General features: G+C 39.5%; 1 protein-coding gene across 26 annotated transcripts in view; it reads left to right on the forward strand.

Annotated features, from left to right (window-relative positions):
• Nucleotides 1–12,302, forward strand: part of LOC121528118 (ankyrin-3-like) — a 252,631-nt gene that overhangs the window by 170,378 nt on the left and 69,951 nt on the right. For 20 of the 26 annotated variants that reach the window (XM_041815302.1, XM_041815297.1, XM_041815308.1 and 17 more), the window contains 5 exons: nt 176–274; nt 380–478; nt 659–754; nt 1,843–1,915; nt 2,353–2,412. In XM_041815302.1, the coding sequence (XP_041671236.1) occupies nt 176–274; nt 380–478; nt 659–754; nt 1,843–1,915; nt 2,353–2,412 (427 nt within the window). The remainder of the gene's footprint in view (nt 1–175; nt 275–379; nt 479–658; nt 755–1,842; nt 1,916–2,352; nt 2,413–12,302) is intronic. The other 6 variants (XM_041815298.1, XM_041815304.1, XM_041815301.1 and 3 more) reach the window with 1 other exon arrangement.

The following is a 12,302-nucleotide window of genomic DNA, read 5'->3' on the forward strand; positions in this document are numbered from 1 at the left end:
CTTGACAACTTCTCTGGCCTTACAAAGGTCATAATTATCCCATTGCTATTGTGTCATTAAAAAAAAACAAAAAAACAAAAAAAAAAACAAAACATTTTTAAATTGCACATCTGAATAAGACAAAAAGCCATAACTGTGTGAGCTCCATGTTTTCACTGCCTCTCTGTATCATCAGCTGGGATACACTCCTCTCCATGTGGCCTGTCACTATGGCAACGTGAAGATGGTCAACTTCCTGCTGAAAAATCAGGCGAAGGTCAACGCTAAGACAAAGGTAGCACTTAGCTTTAAATGTGCTTATTTTCACATTGTCAGCTGATAGTTTAAAATGTCTGTGCGTGCAGAGATGATCATTTTCCTTTTCTCTTCCCCTCTGCAGAACGGTTACACACCTCTCCATCAGGCCGCGCAGCAGGGACACACACACATCATCAATCTGCTGTTACATCATGGAGCATCGCCTAATGAGCTCACAGCTGTTAGTACATGCACTCACTGGACAAAAATAAACAATGCTTAGTGTTTTAATGCATCTTTGATTATAAAAACTGATTCAGTAAAAATTTTGTGAAGTCATTTTCCTGATGAAGATTATTTTGCAAATCCTCCTAAGCAGTTCTGAGTCACTAACCTCATTTATGTATGTTTTTAATTTTAGAATGGGAACAGCGCTCTGTCGATCGCCAGGAGGCTGGGATACATCTCTGTAGTCGACACGCTTAAAGTAGTCACAGAGGAAACTCTCACCACTCAGGTTTGTGGCTTTTAGAGTGAGGGTGTTTAATTTTGATAACCTCAGACCTACAAAAACATCCCCATTAAAAAAAATGCACATAATCTAACCTGCAAAAAAATGAACTTCCTTGCAATGTCTGGCAATCATCAGGCAGAAGTTGATGAGAGTCTAGTTCCAAAATGTGACAAATAAGTGACCTTTTTTGGCAAGTTAGACCATGTGCATGGGTTTTTTTCTCAAATTATTTTTATTGGACATGTTGCAGAGCATTTTTCAATTCATTTTGGACCTGAAATGCATTGAAATGAGTGCTTTTATTTTGTAATATACTGCAGATTTTGACATCTCTTTCCAGGCACCTAACATGACGGATATGCTTTTCACCCATTAGGAGCAACTCAGGACTGTCGTAGCTTTTTATGTTTTTAATTATTCCGTTTTTTTTTTTCTTTTTAATGAAAGTCATCTTTTTTGTAAGATATGTTTTTAAAAAGATATATTTTTGGGCTTTTTTATGCCACAGGCATGACTTGAACTGGGGCACCCACATTCATGGGGCTTAAAGTAAGATAAATTAGAAGTTTTGACCAGAAATTAGACTAGAAACATGCTCATTAAGATTATAGTTTCTTGACCCCACATTAGGGACCAAGAACTAAATCCCAGCACGCTAAACCCCTTAATCCTGTCAAGCAGGGTTGCTCCTGAAAAACCCAGAGAATGGGCTCTCCCAGTTGTGATTCACTGATGTTTGAATAATTTAATGGTGCAAAATTGGCAACACAATTTCAGCCAATTTGTCCTCCAATTTTTTTTCCCCACTTTTGACCCACGTTTGCAGTTTGCTGTCCTTTAAAGACACTTTTTTCCTCCGTTTACTCTTATTGCCACTTTTCTCCCATCATTGGCACTGACTTTGCAGCTTTTAACCAATTTTTGTTGTTTTTTTGCCACTTTTTTTTTTGCTCCTGTTTTGCCACTTTATCATCATTTTAGTCTTTTCTGAAATAACAGTTTTGTGGTACCTTATCACTGAAAACCAGACCAGAGGGTCTGTTGGAGGAAACATATTTCACCTTTTTAATAGTATCTTCTGTTTTCTGCAGACTGTGATTGAGAAGCACAAGATGAACGTCCCAGAGACGATGAACGAGGTGTTAGACATGTCCGATGATGAAGGTAAGGATCTGTTCCATAGCTTCATCTTACAGCTTATGATCCACCAGCAAAGTTCTCCTTATACATCCTGAACTCAGTGACCAATCAATCAATCCAGGAGAAAGGTCTATAAAATTCAGGTTGAGTCATTCTACTGTGAGTGCTGGAGATTTCCTTGTTGTCCAGACTCACTGCTGCAAGGGAAACTTTTATGTTCTTGTTGCTGCTGTTTTCAAAATGCAGACATATTTTTTCCATCATTAACTTATTTCATTTGATTTCATCATTTCTTTTATAAGCTGCAGTCATTATTTTTTATCCTTCTAAACACTGAAAATCTGAAATAATCATTGTAAAGTCTTTTATTTGTTGCTTTTTTTCTTTGATTTTTGTCATAAATCTGTTTTATTTTCGTGAGTTTTTCCCTTCTAACCTTCTCCTCCGTCCTGATCACACAGTTCATAAAGCCAATGTCCCCGAAATGATCTCAGAGGAGTATATATCTGATGTGGAAGAAGGTATTTTTGATTTTTTGATCTTCACATATCTAATCCTCATTATTGTTGACTAACCCATTTCCAATGAAATGCAGCCCTCTTACACTTTATTTACTTAAAAAGTAGATTAACATAATGAAATAACACTCTTCCTTACATGTATGCACAATCCTCTGTGTATATAAGCTATCCCCTAGCTACTGCTTCGACTCTCTCATGCTGCGTTCTTGTAAATCCTCCAGAATTTTTTTTTTCATGCACCAAAATGCAGCAAATATGTCTTCCTCCTGGTTGCCATGCCAACAGTCTACATATGGCGTTGTGGAGTGTTTAACAGATTTCTTTTCACGCTGTGGAGAAGCGGTACACACACTCAGCCCTTTGTCTTCAGGGGGGTTTCTGTCAGTGACGCTTTCATTGCAGTTTCACACTTTCAGGCCAAAGCAAACATGCTGTCAGCTGCTGTTGGAGTTTGTGTGTGTTTTGTGTGTCTGTGAGTGTGTGTTTGGCCTCCAGAGTGGCTGAACTTGAACTGATTGTCTCAAACATGTTGCAGACAGAGGGAGGAATAAAACGAGGAAATGATCCCTGAGATTTCTCAATAAGTAGTTTGTTTTATGTTCTGTCGGCTCATATCCACCCTCTGGTGTTTTTAGTCAATGTTCTGCACTGGTGTCAAAGAAAAATAGGCTTTTATTTCTGTTGTCACATGTTTCAGAAGGGGAGTTTGAGGCTGCTTCTGCAGCAGGCTGCAGAAATCCACATCTTCTTAACTAAACACTTTCCCTCTTTGATAAGTTTGTGAAATCAGGATTGATAGCATGAGATTAAGGTGTGCTACTGGTCAGAGAAAACTCCTTACCAAATCACATTTCTGTAACATGATTTACAACTGAAAATTGAGGTATATATTTAGCATAAGTCATGCCAGAATTAAAACAAATAAATGCCAAATTATGTTGCATTCACATGGATTCAGGCAGCTAGTGATGGCTAGCAAAATCAGTAGCCAGAAAAAACTCCTGAGCCATTCCTGTGCCTGATATGGGAAAGGTAGCTTCGCTTTTATAGACACCTTGCACATGTTCCAAGGCCTGATCCAGCTCACAGCATACTGGGTGCCCAGGACCTGGGGGGGGGTGTTTAGATGCATGGGAGCATAACTGGGATATGCTCTGATAAATTCAGATCCAGACAACTTTATTATCCCAAAGGGCAATTCAGTTTTTGCAGTCTACCTAGACCAGCAATCATCATCTGGCGGTTTAGGGGCCACGTCAGGGTCAGCACAGCTTTCCATCCAGCCCCCAGAAGATGATCAAAATCAGACAATGTGCAGAGGAAAAATATGTTGAGGTATTTAGGGAATGCTATTTGAATTTTTTTTTTTTTTAAATAGCATTTAAAAAAGTATTTAAAAAAATTGCATACCCTAAAACATCTCTCCCAACTTGAAAAGCTTCTGGTGTTGTTTTAATTCTATTTTTCATGCAGAAACTTGGTCAAGTTTTAGTGAAATTAACGTTATACCAGAGCTATATCCAAGCTAGGCTTGGATATATCTGCTACCTTGTTCTACTTAAATGACACTCATTGGTATAAAAAGTGTTCAGTTTGGCACAAACGTTGTGGATTGGAGCTTTTAAAGATGGAATTGCCGGAGGAGTCTGGAAAATCCATCTGCTTTGCAAAGTGGTAATGGCACAACGGGAGTCTTACACCAAAAGAAGTGATGAAAAACATCAGCATCAGCTACTTTTCTATTTTAAACATTGGTATTGGCCCTAATATTCACCTTTGATGCATCTCTTATTAATCAATGTTATCGTTTTTTCTTTTCATAGGGACGATGATCCATGGAAACACTTCATCCTATACTGATAATAAAAATCACCTTTTTTTGTAGAGGTGTTGTCAAAAACTATAAGCAACCAATTGCTTCATAAAAACAACAAAATGAAAGAGACAGGTCAGAAAAAGTTTGATAATATTTAAGACTGAGACAAATTGCCCACTGTCTGTGTGAATCCATGTGAACAGAGCATTTAAGAGGTTAAAGGAAGAACAGGAAAAATGTAAACAAAGGCACACAGGCTTCTTTTGACACCAGGAAATCAACAGTTTCTGCAGAATCATGCATGGTTTTACAAACATCCAGAGGGTAAAATGGTTGAAGATATAACTATGTTTTTTCTGAACAGAGATGGATGTTGGAAATATCTGCATCAGCTATTCCTGTAAGTCCACCAGTTGCTGAGCGTGCTGTGACTAACTCCAATAACAGTTTGAAGTGGAGCAGCTAAACCGATGCCACTAAACTCTGTGTGTGTGTGAATTATCAGCTGTTTTTATGGGTATATTTGTGAGCATGTCTGCCCTCATGCTGGGTTTGTTGTTGTTGTTGCAGAGCATTAATAGAGTGAACATCTTTCATTCCTTATCTAAAAATAAATCAAGTGAAACTCCGCGTACACAAACACACTGTCAGTCACACACACTCATACCAGTGGACACACCGGCAGAGTAACAGCAATGATTAACACACAAACACACACACACAGTGTGTGATCTAAATCAGGACAAACTCTGATCAGACTTTTAAAGCTGCAGGCGGCTTACTGGAGAATCTTTCCACAGTTATGAAGATAATGAATATTCTGTCATCATGGTTAGAAGTCTGAATTATGACTAAACTTAAATGTCTATTGCACAGACAGCATATAAAGGCATACATTTGATGCCATGTTGTTCTGAGTTTAATAAGTAGCCCAGTTAATCATCAGTCATCAGTGTTTCTCTTCTGCAAAGATTCAATAATCCGTCTCATGTTTGTACCTCCTTTGCTCGTCGTTCCTTTCTTTGGCTTTGACATTTCAGATGCTAAAAATAGTCCATGCTATTAAAAAATAAAAGCAGCTCCATGAGGTAGCACCCAACTAGAACACTGAAATATAACGTCATAATTAGAGGGTTATATTAAGACTCATCAGGTCACGTTTATTTATTTATTTATTTTGACAAAAACTTCTACCTAACAGTTTTACGTCTCTGAGAGGTAAACAGTTGCGAGGCAGTGAAAGTGCAGTTGAGGGTAAAGAGCTTTGGTGGTTTTCGTTGCACTGAAGTGGTGGACAACTGGTGGCCCAGGGGGCCACATGCAGCCCTTCCCTCACTTTATACTCTCACCTAATGCAAGTCATTTTCAAATATCAAGAAAGTGGAAACATGAAGAAAATCTGCCATGAAAACATGAAAGTGGAGACATTTCCATAATTATCTTTGATTACTTGTGCATGTTTGATTCTTTGCAAGAAGTTAGAAGTATAATTTGCTTTAATTGTTCAGAGAAAATCTTATGCATTTTTTTATCATCTAGATCTGTAAGTAATACATATTAGTAAGTGTTGTGTTTAAAAAAGAGCTTAAAATGGCTTAAATTATGTGGTTCAGTGAGGCATTAATATTTGCATTTGCATAATGAAAGCTATCTAGACTGCAAATTTGAAACTGCAAATTTAACACCCTCAGAGTTCAAATTAACACTGCCAGGGTTTATACAGGAACCACTTATACGATGTTAAATTAACATATTATAAAGTGTTAAGATTTCAACACTACAAAATTGTTAACTAACAGTTCTTAAAGTGTAAAATATTAACTCTATTAGAGCAAAGTTGTCAGTGTTAATCCAACCCCAATGGTTGAACTAACACTGACAACTTTTACAGAGTTTACATAATTCCCCTGGGTTCTGAGTCAAATTAACACTTTCTCTGTTATGATGCTTCTAAATCCAACATTCAGTCACATCTAAATCTCAGTGTTTTCACAAGTTTGCAGCAACCATATTCCAACATATCTAGTGTGTTAAAACAAAAGTGCTGGATTTCACTTTACAGGGTCTTTAAAGTGTCCTTTTAACACAATATTATGTTAGTTACTTTTACATTGGTCGCAAATTTGACGTATTTTTAACCCCTTAAAGCCTGAAAACACAAATTATAGCCAGAAAGTTCTAATTTTTTGGGACTGAAATGTTTATTTCACTTTCTACTGAAATCCAGAAAAATCCAAATTTCCATAAAATGTAACATATATATTTTTTGTGTCTCATTTGATATATTAGGTGTTTTTGGTAACTGATAATCCACTTGAGGGCATTTTTATTGTTTATCAGATTGTATTGATTCTTTTTAGTAATTTATTGATTATATTGATTAGATAGCAGTATCATAAAAGTATGTATCAAATATAATACAACAGGCTTTAAGGGGTTATTCCATTTAGTTACACAGTGCTAATTTAAAATCATAATTATTATATATATTGCCACCTTGAATTAAACTGTTAAAGCAATCGACGCAGAGTTAGAAGGAGCCATGAGATGCAAGCCTGAACTACCCTGTTATTACATGGACAATCACACACTACCACAGTTAGGAAGTGACCAACTTAGTAGACAACTTAACCCGTGGTGCAGTAGTGTTTGACAACAAAAGCAATAATAACCCAAAACATGAGCAAAGGAATACCGACAGTGGTCACTACACCAGTCAAAGTCTAAAAACGTGAAAGGTTTAAAACACATCTGCACAAAGGCATGATGGGAAAACTCTGGGCCCCAGATTTGAAATGGCAGTGGGTGGAGCTTGGGTCAGTTGACTCGCTACAGTCTTAGATTATCACTGAATGGATCTACACTGTCAGATAACTACAACTCTGAAGGCCATTTACTCTGAATGGAGTTAGAATTACACTTTGAGTGTTAAAATCAACACTGAAATATTTAACGCTGAGAATTCAACACTTTTTATTTATCTTTTTTATAAATAATGGTGTGTTGTAAGCCTGTTTTGACTTGGCATTTTGTTAATGCATGACACACTGGGAAAATTAAATCAATGAATCAACCATGAACCCCTGATTTGCAAAGTTAGCTTTATGTTTAGTCGTTTTTGATATCTAAATTACTACCATTTAACCTTAATGAGTGTAAAATGCCTGCTTTTTCATAGTTAAAACAATGACAAAGATTCTTCTCCTCTAAAACAAGTGTGACATTTAAGTTTTCCAATTTCTTTACCTGGAAGTAGTTATGCCGCTTTGCAACGCTAATGCAGTACGTATACAACGGGGTAACGAGGAAGGGAGAAGAGAAAGACAAGTCCACTTATAACCCAACAAACACATCATCTTTACCTGAGAAAACCTCTTACAGAGGCGTAACTGACCTAGAAATACGTGCAGGCTTTTGTCCTGGCAGTGGATGGCCTGGGTTCACCTCCGAGCTGAGCCTCCTTTCTAGCTTGTCTTCTGGTTCCCTGCTAAATACAAGAAACCAGGAATCGCACAAAAAAAGGGCAAAAATAAATCTTAAAAAATGAAAGAAAACCTCCAAAATGACCTCTACTTCCATGATAATGCAGGCTCTACAAGCAGTTGGTTAGTCTAAAACATAGCAGCTGCCACAATTATAGGATTTAACTGTTCAGACTAGAGAGAGAAAAAGTTCATGCAAATGCTAATTTTATCAGTCACCCTCTTAAGGATACCTACAGACAGACAGACCACATCAGGATCTTATCAGTGCAGACAGACAGACACATACTGCTGTGTCATTCTTAAGTGGAGCAGTTTGGTAGATCTTTTTCTTTTTTGATAGAAACACTGTTTTCGATTCCTGCCATTACCTCGCTCTCAAGATGTGACAGAAACGGCACTTGTTAGAGATGTGAAGAGACACACGGAGGCAGCTGGAGGAGTGAGCTGAAAGACAGTCAGAGAGGGTGAAGCAATGCACGAGCGTACTAACAACAAAGAATCTGTGCTATTTAGTAGATGGGGAGATAAACAAGCCGACAGACAGGTAGAGGAATGAGGAGGGAGGAAGAATAACACAGAGACAAGACAATGAACAAGCCAGTGCAACAGCCATTAACTAGAATGACAGAGAGACAGAAATGAACTCTGAGTGACGTCAACCATTTTTTCTGAAGCTGTCTTCTTAGTCCAGTCAGCAGCAGCCACCATATTGGAAACACTGTCACAGACTTGCTTAAGATCCATCCATCCATTTTCTTCCACTTATCTGGGGCTGGGTCACAGTGGAAGCAGGCTAATCAAGTCAACCCAGACATCTCTCTCCCCAGCGATATTTCCAGCTCCTCCTTGAGGGTTCTGAGGTGTTACCAGGCCAGATGAGATATATATTAGCCCTCCAGCGAGTTCTGAGTCTACCCCGGGGTCTCCTTCCAGTTGGAAGTGCCCAAAGACCTCCACAGGGAGGCAACCAGGAGGTATCCTAATCAGATGCCCGAACCACCTCAATTGGCTCCTTTTGACGTGAAGGAGCAGCAGCTCTACTTCAAGATCCCTCTGAATGTCAGAGCTCCTCACCCCATCTCTAAGGCTGACCCCAGCCAACCTCCTGAGGAATCTCATTTCGATCGCTTGAACCTGTGATCGAATTCTTTCGGTCTAACCCAGAGGTCATTACCATAGATTAGGGTTGGGACAAAGATCGCCTAGTAAATTGAGAGAATTTGCTTAAGATCAACCTAGTAAAAGATAAAGGTGAAGCTAAGGTAGGTCTTAAGCCTGCTGACAAAAAAGCTCTGATCTTACCAGCATTTCCTCAGCTGATCTGGCTCACCAACCACCAGTCTCAGAAGAGCTGGTTGCTTGGCTCCCAAACGACTCTTCATTTGGTACCAATTTGGCTGGATTAAATAAAAACAAAGGATTTGGGGAAGGAAATTGGCACCCAAACGGGAGCTAGCTACTGTGGCTTACAGCAAAGAGCTGTTTGGTAGAACAGACTCGTTTGTGAACGGCACATCTTTACATGATCTCTTATACTTTATAATATATCACCGTTTCAATTAAAAGCATGTTTGTGGCAAAAAGAGTAATTTTTACATCTTAAAAGCGCTCAGCTAGCCTCTTAGCTCAGTACAAGTCTCCTCAAGATTCTTGTCTGCAATCCTTCCCATTGGGGGTCACGAGACACAGGAAGGGGGTCGCCAGATGCCTTCCAAAAAACAAGAAATATTTTGAATGATTTTACAATGTTTTTTTTTTTTTTTTAATTCTCCCATTTTATAAAAATGTGCACAGAAAATTATTTAAATATTAAATAAAACATGGTCATTTGGGAAGATTTATGCTGAAATCACAGCAGTGTTTAAAAAGTGCAAATAACTGTTTTTGAATGTACAACTGTGTTCAACCACCTTCATATTTAGTGGAGGTCCCTGGTCTCTGGCACCTTTATTTTGGGGGTCACAGGCTGGATAGTTTGGGGACCCCTAGGCTAGACAACTCTAGGAGGTCTGCTGGACTGAGTAATTTGTGACATTGATCACCTCCACACCAGGTAAATCAGTTAAGTTTAAATCAGTTTGGTATAAAGTGTAGGAAGACTCAATTTATGTTACATTTTTTTTATTAGAATTGTAGCGTACAGATCCATTTAGAGCTGTAAAGTACAAAATTCCCCCTGTTCCCATTCATTCCTAATGGCTTTGCCCCACTTCCTGACCCCCAACGGACATTCAGGATCACATGATTGCAAACGAGCTATAACAACATAATATCTCAACCTGTGGCACAAGCTAGAGATCTTGGCAGGTTAGTGGGTCTCAGAGCTACAATGGCACCATCGACAGGGAAATGTCAACTTTTGAGGCAGAATTTGACATGAAACTACACGTTTTAACAAAAATATAAACCTTTTAGTCTTCTAACATACTCACCCATTGTAGAAGCAAAAGAAATCATGGAATCATGTCAAAATGAATGCCACATCTAACCCAGGAAAGCAAGTTCAGAGTAAAGAACTGCACAACCTGATCGCAACTCAGGTGGAGTATGTGGAAATTGAAGGTTAGGGGTCAGGGAGGGTCGGAGTACTAGAGAATCACTCACATGATTCTGGCTACTCTTGATGTTAGCATTAGTTATTGTGTTGATTGAGAGCCCCCTGGTGGCAGAATTTAGCTACCATGCATTCAAGTGCGTAGAAAATGTAAAGCTTTCAAATCTACTGAAGTACAGTAACAACATTTTTTAACTTTATTTCCTCCCACCTATGAAAGCATGCGCTTTAAAGACAGTGCAGAGATTGGACGTTAGACAACTGAGTCACACACCCTCTTACTATTTCTGTCCTGCAGCTCTAGGTGTCTGTTCTGAAACTCCCTCTCTCTCACACACACTCTTTGGATAATCCTGGAGCAGGGTTTGGTAGGCGGGAGAAAGCTGATCTGTTTGTGTGAGCGCCGGACTGTGAAAGAGAGATAGACAGTGAAAGAGAGAGAGAGAGAGAGAGAGAGAGGGAGTCAGCGACAGGGAGTTTGAAGGAGGTTACAAGTTGGTGCAAAGTTTGTCCGGGTTGAAATCCTGCAAGACAAGACTCTGGGCTGAATGAAGTGCTTTAAAGCAGGAGGTGAGTAGAGCTGAAATGAGATGTGGTCCTGAAGAATGGGCTGGAATGTGGCCAGATGGGGTGTGTTGGGGAATATGTGAGGAGGGGGGGAAAGTTTAGGGGGGAGGGGTGCAGCAGCAGCAGCAGGGGATGAGGGGACAGGAGGGGTGGAGCGGTGGCAGCGGGGGTCTCCGGTGCTTTGTGGCTGCTGGAATGTCGTCCTTTTTCTTTCTCTTTTTCGTATCTCCGCCTGCATGCACTTGCTCCCCTCTCCCCCCTCCCCTCTTTTTAAAAAATCTCCCCCTCCTCTCCTTTCTCTCTTTCAACTCTGCGGTCAGCGGTTCATCAGTAGGCTAACATCTACAGTACCTCTGAGGGGAATAACATGCTGCTTTCAGTTTTCCTGCTGGGCCTGTAACGTATGTTTCTGCTCTTTAACAACTTTTATTATCACTCTGATGATTTATCTGCTGTGATGACATGAATGTCTGCTGTGTTTGGAGTGTTTTTATCCACTTTAACAGGATATATTGGTCTCCAAATCAATCTACGGACAGCTTATCTCAATGACATTTGCTTTACTGTGCTATTTGCTCTTGTTATTGCTACCGCTAAACTAACTTTGCATAAAAGTCACTAAAGGCAGCAGTATTTGTTGTTTGCAAGCTCTACTGTTAACAGTTTTTTGTCTACAAGGGACAGAGACAAAAAGCTTTCAGTGACAGCAACACTTTTGTTTGTGTGTTGAGCTGAACTGGAAAAAGGCCTCTGGGCTGAGGCTGCATTGATCCGTCTGTAAAAGAACAACTCTGTTATAGTCGGCATGAACAACAGGGGCTAAACACACACAGGAAAGCCAGTTTTTAAAATGCATCATCAAATATCTCACTTTCACTTTCCAGTAACCTGAGAATCCACAAGAAATAATGTTTAGGATTTAATATAAAGCATAATTTGTGTGTTGCTTACATTGCAAACCCAAGCCGTTTTCACACATGCTTAAAAACTGCAGAAAAATTAGGAGGTGAGCTGCATGTGCGAATGCAAACAGGTGAAATTTTAAGGACTTCCTCCCTAAAATGTCAGCGAGAAGTTGGAATAATCTGATGTTTGAATACGGCAAGTTGTTTTCAGGAACATTCTCTGTAAGCAAAGAGGAACAGAAGTTAGATTTTCCTCCCAAAGCATGAGCCCAAAACCAGCACGCGACCCAGCGCTGGGTCAGACCAGGACTTCCCTCCCCTGGGGCCCAGGTTGTGCCACTCTTGAGGTCAGATTAAAGGTCTTTTTTTAATGATGAGGTGGAAACTGGTGTTAGAATCAAAACTGTACTCAGTCAATAAATCTAACTTTCTATGCAGCAGCCTTCGGATGAAATTAATGGCATTCAAATTGCTTTAAGGGGAATTTTTCTCAAATTGTTTGGGAAAGTCTTCCAGCCAGCCATTTTCTACACCTCTTATCCCATTCGGGGTTGCAGGGTCCT

The sequence above is a fragment of the Cheilinus undulatus genome, linkage group 20 (genome assembly GCF_018320785.1).
Source record: "Cheilinus undulatus linkage group 20, ASM1832078v1, whole genome shotgun sequence".
Classification (NCBI taxonomy): domain Eukaryota; kingdom Metazoa; phylum Chordata; class Actinopteri; order Labriformes; family Labridae; genus Cheilinus; species Cheilinus undulatus.